The sequence below is a fragment of the Musca domestica genome, unplaced genomic scaffold, assembly GCF_030504385.1.
Source record: "Musca domestica strain aabys unplaced genomic scaffold, Musca_domestica.polishedcontigs.V.1.1 1, whole genome shotgun sequence".
In the NCBI taxonomy this organism is placed as follows: domain Eukaryota; kingdom Metazoa; phylum Arthropoda; class Insecta; order Diptera; family Muscidae; genus Musca; species Musca domestica.
In genome coordinates this window covers 16,041,161-16,062,403 of record NW_026712114.1, presented here as the reverse complement: position 1 = coordinate 16,062,403, position 21,243 = coordinate 16,041,161, and the positions used below count along the sequence as shown (strand labels likewise).

The window sequence follows — 21,243 nt, the reverse complement described above, 5'->3', positions numbered from 1 at the left end:
ATTTCTTGTTATAAAGAATCATTTATTCTATCCCTCCCTCCTTAAGTTAAGTTATTGGTAGTAATTTTTTAGGGTCTTCCTATATCTCGAATACCGGAATGGGAGCCACAACTACATATTTTGCTCTCTTGATCGCCAAAGAACATTCTTAATCTCTTATTCCTTTCTCTCATAAATTTTTACTGGTTTTCTAGGCCTGTTCCTATATCTCAAATACCGGAATGAGAGCCACAACTACATATCTTGCTCTCTTGATTACCAAAGAACATTCTCAATCTCTTATTCCTTTCTCTCTTAAATTTGATATCGCTAGCATGAGAGTTTTATTTCGTCTCCTTCAATACAAAAAAATTCGCTCCTCAAGCCATTTTATTGGTGGTCCCCTTATGGGTGGCTTCCTAGCGCAATTTGGAACATTTGTCAAGTTTGACAGTACAGTGGTGGAACTTTTTTCTTCCTCCTCTTCATCTGCTGCTTCCCTGAACATTGAAAAATTTTTTTTATGGCTGGACACAGCGCCACCAAGCAAAAGTTCACTGCTGCTGACATTGGCAACAACAAAACTTTATTTTTAATGAATTCAAATTAAAGAAAACAATGTGTAGTACTTCACGTAATGCTAAAAATGCTGCACTCCTCCGCCCATGCTTCTCTCTCTCTCCCTCATGAAAAAAAGAAAACGAAAAAAAAACATTTCAATGCTTTTGTTCTCGACTGGATGGATGATTATTGTTGCGCTGGCCCGGTCTGGCCCGGCTTGAGTGGTGCTTTGTAGCTGGCTGTTCATTTTTAAGTTTTAAGGCTAAAACACATAAATTCTCAAAATGTTTTCATTGTTTCTTTAAGCTTGGCATTTTTAGCTGGCCTTTTGCTTTAATGTGTATTTTGCATATCCCTTACAGTTCTCAAATTGAATGCCACACAACAATGCTTGGTGTTTTTTTGTGTTGTTGTTTTTGCTTTTTGTTTCAAAGCTAAGGCGGGCGTTTGCCGTTTTATTATGAAACGACATTGACGTTTTCGTTTTGTTGTTGTTGTTGTTGTTGCCTTTTGCAGCTGCCGGCCAGCTTAGCTGCAGTTCAATAATTGCGTTTAATTATAAAGTAACACAAAAATAGGAACAATAATAAAGGAAAACTGCCAACTACCAGCTATGATATGCCTCTCCGCCAGAAATCTCGGTTAGAGTCAAACGTCCGGTTTTTTCTTTGAGCCGCAGATTTGTGTTTTTGTTTTTCATGAACTGGCCTAGCTGGCATTACAATTACAAGACAATTGGTAATGCATTATCAAATGAGCCAACTGAAGTTCAGAAAATTACCTTGACATAGATTTTGGAGAGGGCGTCCGCTGCATAATGTCAAGGATTTTGTTGGTCAAAGAAAAAAAATTAAAACAAATGTTCTGAATATTTTGAAAACGAGAAAGGGGACAGTTTTAATAGGTTGTTTTAATACTTCACGAAACGAAAACCTTATTCTAAATGTCTATCGATGTGGAATATATTTCATTCAGGACTATCACATTTTGTACAAATAACATTGGAAGAGGAGAACTGGGGAGAGGGTGGAGATGGGAGGGCGGAGTCAAAATTTTCATAAAACGGATTCTTTAAGACTTTATCTTTGAATCCTGCTTTAACACAAAAAATCCCTGACAACTTTGAATGGCTCAAATGATGGGTCTGGAAAATCAATATCAGTTTATAATGTCCCAGCAAACATTTTGAAGATAAAAACCTACCCCTCTAATTTTTCCTGGAGTTCCATATGCACTTTGATCGTATCCTTTTCAACCGTAAAAAACAACCTGACCTGACAACATTTAATTTGAGCCATTAAAGGTAGATTTTTAAAATCAATACCTATTTGAAAAGTCCCAGCAAACTTTTTGAAGATGGAAACCTCACTCCTCTGTTCTTTTCCCTGGGTTTCATATTTGACACTTTGTTCTTACCCATTAAACTTTAAGAAAAAAACCCCAACCTGACCATATGTCAGCAAGACAAGTAGCCGGATTTTATTTATTCCATATGATTTAAATTAGAAAATAAACGCGCAAGATCCAACCAAATAAAATTACAATAACAAAGAAGAACAACAAGACCAAGAAGCAGCTTAGCGTGGGAAATTTGGAGCATATTATACACAAACGCAAAAAAAATTAACAAATAGTCGTAAATTTTTTCAAAATTTGAAAGGTTTAGCGACATCACAAGATATTCGGGTTTGAAATTGTTGGACGAAAGAGACAGAGGGGGAAGGCAGAGAGTTACGAAGGGGGTTCTTCACAAAAAATGTGTGCATTTAAGTATGTGGGCAGTAACGCCAGAAATTAAACGAAGCGATACTAAAATGTATGCCCCCAAAATAAAAAAATAAAAAAATATTAACAACAAGTTTTTCTGACATAGACGTTTTGTGAGAGTGCCAAACACAAGAATACCAACAACAACAACAAAAGTCTCTCGAAAAAAAGAAGGGCTTCCCCACCCAGTTTAATATAAAACATATAAATCATATTAAAAGGGAACAACAGCAGCCAGCCAGCCATGCCGACAATATTATGAACATTAAACAATGTTCGACAGGGGAGTAACAAAAGTCAAGTTTGGTTCACAGCTACTTTGCCACAAGCAAAACAAGAAAAAAACTGGCAAGTGCATAAAAAACGCCAAACCAAGCCAGGCTTACAAGACTCAAAAGTTTCCTTGCAGCAATCAATGGCAAATCAAATACTCCAAGTTTTTGGTTTTTTTTTTTTTTGGTTTTTGTTGCGAAAAGTTCATTGAACGATCATCGATGTTGCTGCCGATGATGAACTTGGCAAATGTGGGGCGTTTTTGCGCCAAATTCTTTTTGGCTTGCCTTGGTTTTGTGCACAAATTTTAAGCTGAATGCATTTTAATCAGCAAAAAAAAATATTATTGGCTAGATCTTGTTAAGACAACATTTCATCATTTCCTCAAAATCCACAAAACCATCAGGCACGTACATCATGGCAGGCAGCTTAAACATTATTATTAAAAAATTGCACTCACCTAAACTGATGGTGATCCTGGCCTACCTAAGACCCAAAGGCGTAATACCAAAAAAAAAAAAAATCAGTAATGCAACATACGTACATATTTACGTTAATATGTTTGTAAGTAAGCTACATGAAATCTCTCTCTTTCGGCAGTTGATGAAATGTTCTGTGCATCTTGTCGATCACATACTTATTTTCAATAAAGACAAAACAAAGTAAAATAAAATTAAAAAACACAAAGAAGATCAATTAAAATTTAACGATATGATGAAACTCACCAAGTCTTCCAGGCGTCTGGGCAACCAAATCATCAGTTGTTTTCTTTGTCCCAGCAGAAGAAAAAAAACGACATGGGCCTGAAAGAGCAAAAACAAAAAAAAAAAAAAAAAAACGAAAATAAACTCAATAAGTTAGGCGTGTCTAGCCGTTAATGAAACTTTGTAAAGAAGTCTTAACGAAGAGTAGAAAGGAATTAAGTTTTAATGTTACTTAAGAGGGTAAAGGAAAATATTCATTATATATAATATAAAAAAAAAACAAACAAAAATGGGTAATGAACCTAAAAGTATGCAATATTTTTGTCAGCATTGGTTATAATTTGAGTAAAGGTTTCAGATAAAATTTTAAAAGGGGTTAAAATAAAAATTTGTAATTTCGTTTTTTTTAATCACACACAATATTGAAATAGGCATTAAAATTTAAATTGAAAAAATTTTGCATATTTTTAGGAGGCATTAAAGAATATGCTCTCTTTACTCAATTAATGAAATAATATAAAATAATTATTAACAATAAACTGAGAAATTAGAAATGCCGTATTTAAAATGTGGGGCTATTGGGATACTTAAAAAAAAATAAAAAATGATGCATACTTTCAGGAAGACTTAAAGGCAATTTTATCTTAAGTCGTTTAATAAAAGGATAACAATAAAATATTTACAATAAAGTGAAATTAACAAAAACTCAGGCCAATAAAAACCTGCTGCCTACTTGTATCAAAACAATAAAAAAATGTTGCCTACTTTTAGGAAAACTTTACAAAACTAAACCCGCTTGCTTGGGGTGATCACATTTTGGTATTTTTTGCTTTCCAAAAAAAAAAAATCCAGACACAATAGTCCAACGGATTGGTATGTGGAGATTTTGGTGGTCATTATGCGCTGGAAATGAAGCTAGGAATCTAATCTTGGATACTTTTATAAAAAAAAGTAAATAAATAAAAAATGATGCATACTTTCAGGAAGAGTTTAATGAAATGTTATCTGAAGTCGATTAATAAAAGGATAACAATTAAATATTAACAATAAAGTGAAATTAACAAAAACTCAGGCAAATAAAAACCTGCCCACCAAAAACCCTGCCCATCAAAACAATAAAAAAATGTTGCCTACTTTTAGGAAAACTTTACAAAAACTAAACTAAACGAAGCTCTTGCTTGATGTGATCGACATTTTGGTATTTTTTACAAAATACTCCAGACACAATAGTCCAACGGATTGGTAAGCGGAGATTGTGGTGGGCATCAAAATAATAAAAAAAATGTTGCCTACTTTTAGGAAAACTTTACAAAAACTTAACTAAACGAAGCTCTTGCTTGAAGTGATCGACATTTTGATATTTTTTTGTGCTAAACTTGCTTTCCAAAATACTCCAGAGACAATAGTCCAACGGATTGGTATCCGGAGATTTTGGTGGCCATTGTGAGCTGGAAATGAAGCGAGGAACCTCATTTTGTAACCATTCTTCGGTGGCGCGAGCTGAGTGCGATGGTGCTGAGTCCTCTTGGAATGTCCAAGGTTTGTGGCCAAAATGTTTGCGTGCCCTAGGCTTTAATACACCCTCCAGAATATTTTCGAGATAATATTCGGCATTTATTCTAATGCCACGGTCAATTAATACGAGCGGAGAACGACCATCGGCTGTTATGGCGGCCCAAACCATAACCCTGACCGGCGCTTGAGTTTTGGTGGCCAACCGAAGGTGCACAATTTCAGCTGACCTCTTTGGCAAGTAGACACGATCATTTTGTTTGTTTACAAACTGCTGGACAATGAATGTTTTCTCATCGGAGAAAACCAAATTCGGCAGGCAGTTCACCACTTTCGGCCAAGCGAAGCAACTCTTTAGCTCTTTTGAGTCTATTTTCTTTCTGTTGCGGTGTAAGTTCTTGCACTTTCTGCAATTTCAATGGCTCTACCCCGAGCTCATTTTTCAATACTTGCCGAATGGAATATTGCAGTATGTTGAGCTCACAAGCCATTTTTCGGCCACTGCGGCGTGGGTTTCGATCAAGTCGCTTCTTTACTTTTCGAACCATTTCTGCTGATGTTGCTGTTTTTCTTACGTCCACTTCCTTGACGTCGGGCTACGCTACCAGTATCACGGTAACGAGCGATGGTACGAGACACAAGAGATTTATTCACATTTAAATGCCGGAGTGCTCCAACGATAGCCATTTGTGGTTTTCCAGCCAAATATAAAGAAATCACACTATCGCGCTTCACTTGAATTCCATCACGAATAATTTTTTTTCTGGAAAATTCTCACGAAAATGCTTTTGTGCGCTTGTAAATAATATAATGAGCTGTCACTGGAATAATTTTAACATCTGTCGGACGAGTGGCTTAGGAATGGCAGCAGTCTGAAATTGAATGCAGTTTTTCATCTTTTCTAGTATATTGTTCAATTTATATTGCCTACTTTTAGGATTAAAATTATTTCAAATATTTTTTGTTACATAAAATTTGTTCTATAGCTAGTCTCAGTTATTAAAGGTGTGAATTTTATCAGTAAAATATCCTCACCCTTCCCCTTAATACCAACATCCCTTACCCTCCACTCTCTGGGTAAGAAAAAAACTTATGAATTGTTTTACGTGTTTAATTTTTTATTTTTATGTGTGTGTGTTTGGTTTATTCCAAAGGTGCTGGAATAAAATTAACATAAAAATCAAATACAATGTTGGCTGGCCACACGTAAAACTAAATGTTTGTTGGAAAATTTATGAACTTAAACAACAACAACAGCCTTATAAAGAACCCTTTCCTTACAATCCTTTTGCGATTTAGCAATGCTTGGTTGGTTGGTAATAAAGCGCAACCCCATGTTTATTATAATTTCACACCCAAACAGACAATAAGTGAAAATTAATAGAACACAAAACCAAACAGCCAGGCAGCTCACCAAGCTTCTTTGCTCGCCAACTGCTAAGCATTTAAGTCACATGTTGGCCAGAGCGTGTTTAGCTGACATTTATTTTAGTCATAGAATATAAAACTACATAAAGCTGCCAGAGACTGCCGCTTGGCCATTTGCTATGGGCCCCATTGAATGTTTGTTGGTTGGTATATTTTTTGCGGGGCAGTAGTTTTAGTGACAAATATTAATGACAATTTTCATACCTTCTACCGAGTTTGGTTCGTTTTTTTTTTTTTTTGCTTTGTTTTGTCTTGATATTGGCCAGTTTTTGGGGGCTACCTGAATAAGTGCTGCACTCCACTGGCTAGGAGTAGAGTTTCTTGGCCCATTGTCTGCCTGGCTGACTGGGTAGCTAGTGGTTTTTGGTTGCATGTTGTTTATGCTTTTGGCAAACTTGTCATTTATTGTTCAATGTTTTCACCAGCCAGCCAACCTGCGTGCTATTCTATGTGTAACACAAGGAAGAGTTAGACCTTCAAAACTTAATGGGTTTACAAATTACAGACGTAGCCTTTTTGGTCTTAAAAATGACAATAAAAATACACCATTAGCCATTATAATAATATGAAAAATTTTGTGGAAATTCAAAGAGAAGAACAGAAAGACATGGAAAATTTATTGATTTGTGTTGTAGCACTTAAGGCAATGGTGGAATAAAAATTATGAAAATTAGTGGATTTATATTTACACGAACAGTGCCGCCCTAAAGTAGTCTATTTATTCCAGTATTTTGGAAATTATTTGGAATTTTTCAATTCAAAACAATAAATTTCAAGCCTTCGATTGTTTTGTTTTTAAGAAAAAAAATTGAGAGTAGAAATTCAATTTATTCTAGCACCCAAAAGTATGTTAGGATTTTTTATTACAAAATTTCTTGTTGTTATGAAGAAATTTGAGCTCATTCTATAGTTATTTCCATAGAAAATGTTTTTTTTATAATCAAAGACCATGTAGCTGAAATTCTTTGGTTCTTAAAAAAAAATGCTGAAAAAACCGAAACACCTAAAAGTATGCATTGATATAAAAACAAATAAGTTTTGAAGTTCTATATTTTTTAATGATATCTAGAAGTATGCTTGAATTTATGGATTAATGTAAATTTCTCAATTTAGTTAAAGTGTGTTCTAACTTAAATTTTATTTAAATTTCAAGAGAACTTCTTAAAGCTTTAAAATCACCTAAAAGTAACGATATCTCCTATTTCTATTTACTTACCTATATTCCCCACACCACCTAGAAGTATGCTTGAATTTATGGATTAATGTAAATTTCTCAATTTAGTTAAAGTGTGTTCTAACTTAATTTTTTTTTTTTAATTTCAAGAGAACTTCTTAAAGCTCCAAGATATTTATTTCTTTCCTCCTTCTACCCCTCAGTCCGCAAGTGTTGTTCAACTTTGATTCTATTTTTTTTTTTTTTCTTTTTTTTTCTAAAAAAATTGCCTTTATTTCTCTCCATTAAAAGGGGATTCCTTTGAATAAGCCATAAAACAAATATTTATCTTGTTACCCACACACACAGAGAGAGGCAAAACAAATACACCTACACCTCCTCTAACAAGATGGCTATCTGATCTGATTCTGATTCTTCTTCGTTGTTGTTTTCTATGACAGTCCATTTCCATAGAAGGAAAAAAAACAAAAATATAGCTACGAGGTGAGGAGTGGAGACAAAATAAACGAGCATAAATAACTCTTCTGAAAGATTTTCCTCTCTTTCTGCTGATGGCAAAGATTTCCAGCACAAAAAAATGTTCTACTGTACTAGATTTGTCTCATTTTCACACATAAAAATCATCAGGGGGTTGGTTTTCGCCACAGCCTCCCCCCAAAATTGGAATATAGCAGAGAAAGCAGGGGATACTTTTTTTCGTTTCCATAATGACTTTCATCTCCCCCCCCCACACACACACACAAAAAGAGAAATAAAATAAAACCAATAAAAACGGAATGACAGAAAGAAGAAAATGAACGACCAAGAAATAAAAACTGTCGCTAATATCTATAAAAAATGTTTGCCAAGATAAGAAAACAAATCTTAGATGCAACGGAAGGGGGAGCAGACGAGGAAAATTTATTTGCCTGGATGCCAGGCTGGGGCCAGCAACAAAAAAGAACATGACTGGCAGTGGCACAAAAGGAAAACCCAAAAGCGAACAGAAAGATGAATGTATAGATAGATAACGACATAGATGCGTGTCTTCTTCCTTTCCCGCTCTTCCATCCCCCAGCCAGCTAGGCTCATACGACCCCAAAAACTGGGGAGGTTTTGTGGGGTTGTTTTATGTTAGCTCAGAGTCTGGGTTATTGCTTGTGTATTGGTGCAGCACATCCATACACACAAAGCAACGAGACACATGACAAGATAAAATTCTAAAGATCTATCTATATAGTATACTTTTGGGCATACCTACATAATTTCTATGTATAATGTAAAGCAAAAAGATTTCCATTCCAAGATAGGAATGTGGATTTGTGTTGGGGACTATGTGTGTGTGTATGTGTGTTGGTGTTTCTGTATACTTTATATTGTATCTGTTTCCATATCTTTTGGCTACATCAGTTGGGGCGATATGTCTGCATGTGTGTGTGTGTGCGTTTGTGTTTGGGGAGATATATAGTTGTTAAAATTCTGTATCTGCGCACTATCTTAGATGGTAAAGGTTATTGGCTTCTGTGTGTGTGTGAGTATGTGTATGTACACACAAATTGGGTGGCATGAATTCCTTTGTCCGAGGATGCTGTAAATAATTGTAATGATGATGAGATTTTAGTATTCAAGTACGATGACGCCGACGGCATTTGAGAAAATCGAAAATGTTGTGCGGAGAAATATTGCAAGTCTCACTGAAGAGATGGAGGGATAGAGGAATGCATTGCAAAAATTATTGCAAATAGGTCATCAAAGAAATATTTTTTCCCCTAAAGTTTTATAAGACAATCAACTTCAATAAATACCCATACCGAAGCCGATTAAATATTCCTTAAAATATTTTTGTAAAGTTTTATCCAATATAAAGAAACATTTTAATTTAAAGCCTACTTTTAGGCACACAACTTTGTTCTTAATTTGATACAAATAATGACTTTATTTTATTGAATTTAATTAAGAATATTTTTGGAAAATTCCGTTTAATTTGATACAAAAAACTGACTTTATTGCATTGATTTTAATTAAAAATATATTTTGAAAATTCTGTTTATCAAAAATTAAGTAAAAATGAAATTTGAAGCATACTTTCAGGCAATAAACTATATCTAGAAACTCTTTTTGATTTGTTTAAAAAAATGCAAAATTTTTCAAGAGTATTTCGCTCTAAACATTTAGAGACTCCTTATTGTAAATCACATTATGTAGATATCCCCCAAAGATATGCTTCATTTTTTATAACTTTCTTGGATTTAAAATCCAAGACTTAAAAAAAATGTTCTAAAACGATACCCAAATAAATTTGACCTATTTGAAAAAATGGCGTAAATATTTCAATATTTGCAATATTTTATTTTTTTGCCCAAAAGTATGCTGTAATTTTCTTTTTAATTTATTTCAGAATTAAGTAAGGTTTAAATTTTTTTTAGAATTAATTTTTAAAGAAAATGCAATTAATTTTCAAAATTCCCTGTTTTCACTAAAAGTGTGCTTCATTTTTGATTTATTTAAAAAAAGAAAATTAAATATTTGTTGGTTAAGGAATAACTTTCCTTTAAAACAAATATATCAATTGAAAATTTTGAATTTTTTTAAATTTTTTAATTTTTGCCCAAAAGTATACCCCAATTTTTTTACTTTATATAAATATTGAGTGAGTTTTTTGGGTCATATAATACAAATTACATTATTTTAGCATTAATTTTTAAAGAAAAAAACCAATTAAAACTAAAAATTCTCTGTTTTGCCTAAAAGTATGCTTCGATTTTTATTATTAATATATTTCAAAATCCGCTAGAATTTTGGGAAAATGTTCAGAGGACCCCCTGGTATACAATTTACATTATTTTAGCATTAATTTTTAAAGAAAAAACCAATTAAAACTAAAAATTCTCTGTTTTGCCTAAAAGTATGCTTCGATTTTTATTATTAATATATTTCAAAAACCGCTGACATTTTGGAAAAATGTTCCGAGGAGACCCCTGGTATTTTCGAACGGGGAATAATTTTGTCTTTTACAGGATTATGATATTGCCACATTTTCACACACTTTTGGAATGGATAACATTTTTTTATTATTTTTTTATTTAAAAAAAGAATTGAATCTCATCTCCACATTATTCTTTAAACTGAAATTTTTACAACAAAGTTTATTTGAAGAGTATATGTTTTTTGATTTGTGACCCCGTTGTCACCTCTAGAAATAAAAAACAGATCCCATATATTTCCCTCGGCCCTGTTTGCTAACCATGATTTTTTTATTTTTATTTGTTTCTTGTTGCTGTTGTTGTTGTTATGTGCGTGTTAAATACATTTTTTGGTTGGCAGCGTATGCGCACGCACACGGTGATAGTCTTTATGGCAGCTGTCAGCGCATAAATAAATCTTTTGAGGTGCGAATTTATGATAAGGCAAACATAACAAAACAGTTTCATGTTGACTTTGACTTCTTGTTGTTTGTTGTGGAGTTGTTTTTTGTTTTCCTTAGTGTCCCCATTGGATGTCTGGGCTTCTTAAAAATTACCCCCCAAAAAGCAGGAGGAGAAAGAAGCAAAAAAAAAACAAATGTTCCAATGATTATCTTTAATCGCCATCTTGTAGGCCAATGAAAAAAATTGTTCTGTGTGATTGTGGTTAAAGACCATGATGTCTGTCTGTCCGTCCGTCCGCCTGACTGGCTGTTGGGTGATAAGCTTGGCTTATAGTTGTTGCCTGCATATTCATGTGAAACTTTCTTGATGGTGTGTTGGATGACTGACTAGCTGGTTGGCTGTTCGGTTGTTGCGTTTGCATTTCAATTAATCTCTTGTCAATATTTGACATTTTGTCATTTTTTCTGGCCGATGACAGTGATATATCGCCATGACATTTTTTCTTTGCGCCTGCTACCAGTGCTCCGAATGATTGTGTGATGATGTTAAATGATATATGCATAAATATTATTATGGCGACAGTTCTAGGCATTCCATCCGTTTGAGCTTTTTTTTTTCCTTTTTTTAAATTTGAAAACTTTTGCCTTTCGTATCAGAGGCTAATTAGCGGATTTAAAAACCACGGCTTCCGTTATTTGCAATTAAATCCCTGACTCCGACTTCGACTTCATCTTCTTAATTTCATTCCCTGGAATATGATAAGGTTTACAGAAGAAAACAAAAACGTTGCCTTGTTTTTTTTTTTCTCTTTTTTTTTTTTTGTTTCGTATTACTTATCCCCAAAGATGTGCTTGTTCAACATCGGTATCAATTCATTAAATTGACAATTCCACAAAACTGCAACAAAAGGGGTTTCACTACTGGCCACTTGGTATCATTTCAATTTTTTTTGGCTTGCATGAAATTTCCACGAATTTCCTTGCTTATATATTTCTGCCATCTCTGCTGTGTTGTTGCTGTTGCAGAGGGACATTACGTGTCGTTCCACAGGGGCAGCAATGCGAAGCAGACAACAAAACGTTGTACAAGCCCAGAACATTGTTCACTCCACTTCCAAGGAGTTGGTACTCCGAAGATATATGCCTGTGTGTGTGTGTGCGAGCGTCTGTCCTTTAAGATTTCACGCATTTTGACCAGATGAGCTGCTAATAAAGCCCAACTGGCATTCTCATGCTCCAAGAGCCTTGCATTTCCCTTGCAAACCAACAGATACCTGTCTGCCAGCCTGCCATCGTTGACCAACAACAATGTACCCCAAGAACATGATGTTGTTGTGTGTTGCCTGCTGTTGCTTGCCAAAACCGAAACTCCAAAATGTTATTGCCCATGATCATGTATTGAATTTGGGAACTGCAAGAAAAATACTTGGGACTGGCATTGATCATGTATTGCCATGATTTTTAATTGATGTTTTTTTTTTTTGGGGTCTGAAGATTTTTTCTCCTCCGTATAGCAAAAGAGGATCGATCACCTGTGCCTCTCTTTAACACATTAACATAAATTTCACAGACATGTCCAAAGGAAGAAGAAGAAGATGTTTACTCCCCAACCAAAATTCGAAACAAGATCATCTGAATTCCAACAGACAGACAGACCGAGCGACCGACGGACAAGCAGCAAATATCTCAAAAATGTTTGTTGGCCGAAAATGGCCGAGAGAGGTGTTAACGATCTTGTAACGATATTATTAAACGCAACCAAAGGATTTAACAAGCAAATAGCGAAACACACAACTTTTAAGGAATTAATTCCAACGCCCACCATAGGCCTGGCCTGGTCTGGCTGGCTGGCCAAGGCACGCACAAAACGGCACCTACACTCTGGAGTGTTACGGACAAAACATTTTTCAAATTGGTCAAAATACGTTGTTGCTTTTTGCTTCGACGGGATTTTTAGTAATTATGTGACGACCTCGTTAAGCCACAACAACACCTCAAATGGAACAACATTCAGTCGTTGCAACAACATTTTGAGATTGAATCAGCAGCAGCAGCATCAGCAACGGTCGCAACAAATCGAATGATTGCTTTTGGGTTATGTTTTTTTTTTTTTTTGCAGCAGAGAGCATCATCATGTCTGGGCAAAACTAGGGACACAATCAGCCAGCCAGCCAGTCAGACAGACAAACATACAGATGGGACACAAACAAACGGGAACATGACAACATGGCTAACGTAAATAAATTAAGTTGTTAACATGACAATTCAACAAAACTGCACTGCTCAGCCCATAGCACAGGAGGTAGAGATGTGGCCAAGTTTAAGGTGAAAGATAGCCAGGCATATAAGAACATACAACAACATTTTCCAATAGCAACAAAAATAACAACAACAACAATGTGTTAATGAATGCCAAAGTGCTAAATTAAAATCAATATTCAATGTCAATTTTTCAGGCCAAGGAGTGAGAAGATTGTAAACTTTTCGTAAAAAACGGGACCTTAAAGTTTCAGTTACCTAAAAGTATGCTGAAAATTTTAACAACAAAAATTCAACTAAATTTTTTAAGAAAAACCAGACAAAATATTGGAAAATAAAAATAAATAAATAAATTTAGATTTAAAAAAGTGGGTTGCCTAAAAGTATGCTGTAATTTTTAAGTTTTGATAAAGTTTTGGTTACCTAAAAGTATGCTGCAAATTTTAACAACAACAATTTAACTAAATCTTTTCAGAAAAACAAGAAAACATATTGGAAAATAAAAATAAATAAATTTAGATTTAAAAAAGTTGGTTGCCTAAAATTCTGCAGTAATTTTTAAGTTTTGATAAAAAAAACTTTTGAAATTTAACGAGATAACAATTTAAAATCAAAATTAAACTCTTTCCAGTACTTTTATCATATCAAGGCAGAGTCAGGTTAATTTATATGCTTGCCCAAAAGTATGCATAAAGTTTTATTCGTTATCTTTTCTCCTCTTATTCGTAGGAATATTGAAGGAAGACTTATAAATAATGTAAAATTGAAATCAATTCATATGCTACGAATACACAGTTGCCTAAAAATATACTTCAAATTTTATAACTTACAAAGAAAGGTATTTTAAAACCCCTCCAAAGAAGATGAAAAAAAAATTAAATTGAAATAAAAATAAAATTAAATAACAGAAACATTCAACAATTCAAGGCATTCCAAATAAAGAGGAGATTTAAATTTGGTCGCCTAAAAATATGCTATCATTTTCATTTCATTTCCCAGAGAAATGAAAATTTTAATAACTGGCTTTTTTTTAATCTAATGCCGAAAAAATTGGGAATTATTGTTGATCGCCTAAAAGTATACTTTAAGTTATATTTATCATTTCCATTTTTAATAATAACAATTTTGAAATCCGCCCAAAGACTTTCAGTTGATTTGATCTGGAAATCTCTTCAAAATTTATGTGTCTTAGAAATCACTAGATTTGCAAAATAAATAAAAAATGTAGCATACCTTTAGGGCAGATTTTTTGGAACGATTTTATAGCTTTCCCGTCCTGATTAAGAATCATTAATCTGCACACGATTTATGAGGTTAAATTATATTTACAAATATAAAGAAAAATTCTTTGGGATCTCTAAAAATTACAAATAAAGGCATACTTTTAGGCATGGTTTCAAAAAAAATTAAAATTTTTAAACATATTCTTCTTTTATTTTTTAGTATTGCATACTTTTAGGATAAATTCCCCTTTACTATATAACCGCCTTTTTATTTTTTATTGATTATCTTTTTTGGCTAATTTCCTGTACTAATTTTTCACTACTAATGCTAATTTCAACATTTTTTTTAATTATTGCATACTTTTAGGATAAGTTCTCCTTTACAATATAACCGCCATTTTATGTTTTATTGATTATCTTTTTTTGGCTAATTTCCTGTACTAATTTTCCCCCTTTCCTTACAGACGCTGCAGTCACTACAAAGTGCGGCCAAACGAGCGGGGACCTCATGTGCCAATTGCAAAACCACAACAACAACCCTTTGGCGGCGGAATGCCAGTGGTGAACCAGTGTGTAATGCCTGCGGACTATATTATAAATTGCACAATGTAAGTAGATTTATACAATATACATTTATACAAAAAAAAGGAGAATACAACCAAAATATTGCAAACTCACACACCACCAAACACCCTAAAAAACAGTTAAATGCATAAAATCTCCATGGGAGAATTGTCAAGAGCTTATTAACATACAAAAAAAAAAAATAAAAAAAAAAAACGAATAACTTCCCTTAGTCCTCTACAACAAATCCCAAAATTATTGATCACTTGATGGTGCTGCTGCTGCAGCATGGATGTGGATGAGTGACTGACTGACTCACTGGGAAGTATGTGCCCGAAATAATGTTTAAATAAATCCGTTATTGCCTACGTTTGTCCGTCTGTCTGTCGGATGACGATTCTGATACTGATGATAGTTTAATGATAACAGAACCAAGCCATAATACTCTTTGTGGCTCCGCACATACACATACTTTTATCATTTAAATCGCATTTTCACAATGCTCCGTTCGTACGTTCGAGCTGAGTAAAGCAAGTCAAAAGCCGACTCATTTAAACTGCTTAAGCGATTTCACACACCATTTACCACGTGTTGTTGTCGTTGTCGTCTGTCCACTCAGCCATACGACATCAGTCGTTTAACCCTCAAAAATCTATGGTCTATGATGCGATTCCCATACATATTTTGCAGAGGCAGAGGGGAGTAAAACGGTTTCATTCTAGCCCTCTAACTATGCTGCTCGTTTCAAATTCCAAACACCACCAAAAAAAAAGCAAACTGTTTGCCTTAGTACTTTGGCGGCGGAAGCTGCCGGAAGAGGAAATCAAATGCTTGCACACGGGCTTATTTTCCTCTCTCTCCCGTGTTGAGCTCTTCCCCCTGTATTATTCCGTTCGGAAACTAAGGTTGTAAGTGGAAAATACAAAACATACGTAGGCAATCTATATTTCATTAGCGTAACGCTTGACTGAGTTTGTCTCCCCCCTTGATGTTGATGCTGGTGGCTGCTCAAGGATACAGCAAATCGTTACAAATCTGATTTAAACATTGCCATCATTTATCGCATCTTATCAAAACCATGCTGTGTGTGTGTGAGCCTTCCCAAAAACTTTTTTTGGATTTTTGGCGAGGGGAGTTACATTTAGCTGGGCGTTTACCACTCTTAAGGGGCAATTGTGAGTTGAAAACCCCCCTGACACAAAAACGTTTAAACGTGTAGCACAACATTATTTCATTTCCCCCCTCCTTGAAATAATAAATGTTGTCTTCTCACTTGCTGGAAGTATTTAAAAAATAGTCCTTGGGGAGATTACAAAATAGGGATGTCAGGTGGGGAATTTTTGGAGAAAAAATTTTTTTTTTCCGAATCTTTTGAAAAATTACCAAATTCAAGCATTAAAATTAAGATGAGATTTTACAAAAAAATCGGATTGTAGTTTTTTTGAAAAAATCCTTGCCTTTGGATTTTACAAAAATAAGAAATTTCGAAAATAATGGTTTCAGATGACAAAACCCGTTTCAGGACATTTGGAATTGATCTAGGGATGACCGTCCGTCGGCCTGAATGGCTGGATAAGTCTCTAAGGGAGTATACTATTCGGTGCAAGCTTAGTACATCGGAATATTATTATTGAACTTAAAGCAAGTTCGGAGATGGGCTTTATCGGCCCACACCTACTGGTAACTCCCTCACATTTTCACGGAACAAGAAGGGATAGCAATGGTTCAACATATTGAATAATTATAACTCTTATAAAATGTAAGAAAGTGCGATTGTCTTCAAATTTGGCATATCCCAATATTTTTATCAACACAAGATCTGCGCGGAAGATAGTAGATATCGGTCCACTCTATTTGATACCCCCCCCCCCAACAAAGGATTAGAGTTTTGAATAATTAAAACGCTTATATCATGCAATCCTATTATTCCTAAACTTCATTTCAATATTTCTATCAACTCAAGATCTGCTGTCGGATATATCGGATCATTCCTTCTAGTACCTCCCCCACAAGGGTCATAATTTCGAATAGCCCAAATCCTCATAAAATTCTAAATAAGCATCCACATTCCTTGAAATTTCAAGCATCCCAATACTTTAGTCAACACAAGGTCTGTTGTGAATATGATAAACATGGGCCCACTCCTTCGGGTACATCCTCCACAAAATTTTGAATAACCCGAACGCTTATAAAATGCGAAATAAGCATCCGATTCCCTTGAAATTTCAAGCATCCCAATATTTCTACTAACTACATCAATAGGAGATCGTATGAAATTATGTCAATTTACCAAAAAAAAAAAATTTTTAAATTCCCATATTAAACTCAAAATCCCCTGACATCCATCCTTGTCAGCATCCCTATTTTCTCTGAGTGTGTGCGTTGGTTTTCCCCATTTGTCCAATGATGGATTGTTGATTATATATCAAAGATATTTATGGTATATTGTTGTTGGCTTTTGCGATGTGATGTGATGCGTGTGCTACTTGAGATAAGCGACCAAAAATGATACCAACCAACCAACCACCAGGACGACGAGGGAGATGACATTGGCAATATCAACCACCCACCCACCAACCAAACATCCAAAAGACGATGGGTGTCTGTGAAAATGCGATAACATTCATTATGCGTTACAATAACATTTATGAGATTTTTGGTGGCGTTAACAGCAATCCTCTTCAAAAGAGGTAGGTGGGGGGTAGACAGCAGTCAACAGGGGTATATGGGGTTGTTGGCTAATTGTCTGACGTTTGTCCTGGTATTCAACCGGCTAGTGTTTTAATTTAATAAATTAACTCAACGCATTGACTTTTTATGCATATTTAATTTCTATGGCAGCTACTCAGGCATGTACTTTTTCAATTTTTTTCTTTTTGGTGAGAGGACAGAAAGAGAGAGGGGAGGGGGGGAGTTTAAGGATTTTTTTCCCCCAGTTAGTTTAACAACATTAAATATTCATTAGTTTTATTCCCCATTTCATAAAAATGTCGTTGTTTACATTAAAAAATAATTTCCTTCAATTCTTCCGTTACGTTTTCTACTTCTGCTTCCTTGAGGCTAATTAGGGAAATTTTTTTAGGGGAAAATGAAAAGAAAAAAATATAAAATTTTTCCTCAATTTATTTTCTTAATATTCGCCAAAGTTTTTAAAAGTTTTTGCCTTGGTTTTGAGATTTCATCCAAAAAAAAAAAAAAATTATGCCACCATTTACATGTCAGTGATTGCCCATGGCTAAATGGTTGCCTTCCTTCCCAAGGGGCTGTTGCGGGAGTTTTAAGTAATTACCGGGATTTATGTGACACCCGTGACACCTGTGGGCCACACACACACACACCACAAAATGCCCCACCTTTCCGAGACGAAATACACAAACACAAAGTTTCCCTAAACTAATGACGATGGCGGTGGTCTGGTGGCATTTTTTTGTTTGATGTTGGCAATCTATGCAAATATGTTTTGGAGTGCAACACAATGTAAAATGAAAAAAAAACTAAGTCTATTTAATTGACTGTTAAAAAGCCAATAAAACAAAACCATAACGCGGGACACACACACACAAATAACAACAACAATTGCCATTGATTTGTGTGGCTGCCTTCCACGCTGGTTGGTTGGCCGGCCACCTTATCAGATGAACTGATACAAATGAAATGCATTCAGAAATATTGTAAGCAAATGGCTTTTTATGGAGAGCATTGCATAGCTTTGCTACCGCCGGCACTTTGGGTGGTTTAATTAAAATTGAAAACACACCAAAAACTGTCCATATGCATCCAGGCAGGCAGGCAGGCGGCCCAGTCACTCAATTACGTTTTATTTTTTTGCCATAACTCTCACACACACACACTCATAGAAATGTATACATATATATACATAAAATAATAAAAACCGAACTAGCCGATCATATCTAAATATGGGACGCAAAAAATTGCACTCGCGCCAATTCCATGCCCAACATAAGTGCTAGAAACGTAAATGCCTGGCCAAGAGTTTTCACATATTCACCACACATTGCCTTACATATTCAAATTTACAGATTTTGAATATTGGTCGCATTCCCATCGCGATAAGAAAGCTTGGCTAGGAAATCGCCACAGAAAACCAACCGCACGGCGGCAATTCGCCGCCTTAAACTCGAACACACACAATAAGAGAGACGCGTAGCGGGCAAAAATCATATGGCATCGCCAAGCTGCTTTCGGTTGCTTGTGAATCAAAAGAAAAAAATGTTTTTTTTTTTTTTTTTGGGCCTGCCAGAGACGTCTTCAAGCAAAACCAAAAATTCCGATAAAAATCTCAAGACATGTCTCACTTAGAGCAGAATGCAATGAGGAAATAAAAATTCAAAAAGGCCAAATCAAATGATTTTCTAAAAATAGAAAATTTAATGATTTAATAGGACTCTAAAAATGTCCAGTTATGCCGACGGAAATTTGAATTTTTCCTGGAAATTTTCTATAATTTTATGGGAGTTTCGTTATTTAAAATTTTGCATCCTTTGTGAGCTGTCACTGGAATAATTTTAACAGCTGTCGGACGAGTGGCTTAGAAATGGCAGCAGTCTGAAGTTGGTTGCAGTTTTTTCATCTCACCCTCTAGAGCTTTAAAAAATAATAGAAAACTTTGGATTTCATCAAGAATCATTGGTTTAAAAAATGGGTCAAGTCGGTCCAAATTTTTTTTGGTTCCTATATATAGGAATGAACCCCGATTATAATGTTTTTTAAAGTGTCGGTCATATTTTTAATAATTTATTCAATTTATTTTTGAAATAATTTTTTATTTTTGTTAATTGTTCTGGAAGTTGAATCCATCCTTAATTTTTATGTTTTTATTTTTTTTTTAAAGTTTCGGTCATATTTTTAATAATTTATTCATTTTTTTTTTTAAATAAATTTTTATTATTTTTTTTAATTGTTCTGGAAGTTGAATCCATCCTTAATTTTCATGTTTTTTAATGTTTTTTTTTAAAGTTTCGTTCATATTTTTAATAATTTATTCATTTTTTTTTTTGAAATAATTTTTATTTTTTTTTAATTGTTCTGGAAGTTGAATCCATCCTTAATTTTTATGTTTTTTAATGTTTTTTTTTTAAAGTTTCGTTCATATTTTTAATAATTTATTTATTTATTTTTTTTTTTTTTTTTTTTTGAAATAAATTTATATATTTTTTTTAATTGTTCTGGAAGTTGAATCCATCCTTAAACCTCCAACCCCCCCAAATCGAATGAATTTATGAATGAATCTTCCTAGGAAAATTAATGAGCACATGTAATTTATAATGAACAATTAACATGTTTGTTGAATGGCTGTCATGCCTCCATGCCTCTTTCAGGCGGCCTGTCTGCCTTCCAACCTCTCTAAATGTTGCATAAATATATGCCACCCAGTGTCACAACATTAGCATGAATTAAACTTCAATTTTTCGCGAAAAGATACCCATAACATCTGGTCATAATTTTTGTGTGAGTGTTCTTAAGATACACTTTTTTGTGCAACAGAGGGAGATCGAAGGAGGGGAAGAGAGGAAGAAGGCGGGAGGTAAGGAGCAGAGAGAGAGAGAGCTGCATATATGCATGTGATGACAACACGAAACGGTAGCAGCAACAGAAGCCACCAAACATCAGACATGAAGTCGAAGAAGAGGTTTGTTGGAGTTCTCCAAAAAGTCGCGTGCATGGCTTATCAAAAATTAACTTGACAGCAGGCAGGCTGGCAACAACTTTGGAGCAGCAACAGCAGCTCAAAGTCAATGGGGGGATATGCGATGCGCTCGATTTACATTTTGAAAGAGCAAAAACATATATCTTTTTGACACGGCTCCTACCGACAGAAGCTGTAAGAAAGTGTGGTTTGTGTGAGGGATTAATGTTGCATGCAACATAATGTTGCCTGGCTTGTCATCACATTTGGCAAGCTATTGGCAAATTAGCACATTAGAAATTTCCATATTTGTTATGTTAGAGAGCTGCACACATTTCGGGCAATCCATTTAGCGGTCCTTCCCAATTTTCTATTGTTTCCTCCCCGGTAGGAGTTAAGGGTATCAATTACGTAGGCAATTGTCTCAAACACAATGTTGTAAATCTCAATACAATGGTCCTGAAATTTATTTTTTGTTTTCTTCTTTTGTCGGCCTCCTTGAAAGTGATACAGTTTTAGTTTTGCCGGCTTTTTGTTCCTTTTTTTGCAATCTCCTCTCGCTTGAGTGATGTCCTGTTGCCACATTTAACCCAGCTAATTGCATTGCGCAAACACCGTTGGGCAACCACCCATTGCATTTCCCTTGAGTACCAACTACTCCGTCAGGAGGTGAACAAAAGGTATTTATTATTTTTTTTTTTTTTTCAAAAGGTAGGGTTTTTTTTTTTTTTGATTTCTGTTTCCTTTCATCATGTTCATCGTCATAATTTAACAATTGGCCCCGACAAATCCTCCCTTTCTTTGTT

At 34.7% G+C, this 21,243-nt stretch overlaps 1 protein-coding gene across 4 annotated transcripts in view; it reads left to right on the top strand.

Annotated features, from left to right (window-relative positions):
* Nucleotides 1-21,243, top strand: part of LOC101895855 (GATA-binding factor C) — an 81,637-nt gene that overhangs the window by 53,713 nt on the left and 6,681 nt on the right. For all 4 annotated transcript variants that reach the window (XM_059119661.1, XM_059119670.1, XM_059119654.1 and 1 more), the window contains exon 6: nucleotides 14,691-14,834. In XM_059119661.1, the coding sequence (XP_058975644.1) occupies nucleotides 14,691-14,834 (144 nt within the window). The remainder of the gene's footprint in view (nucleotides 1-14,690; nucleotides 14,835-21,243) is intronic.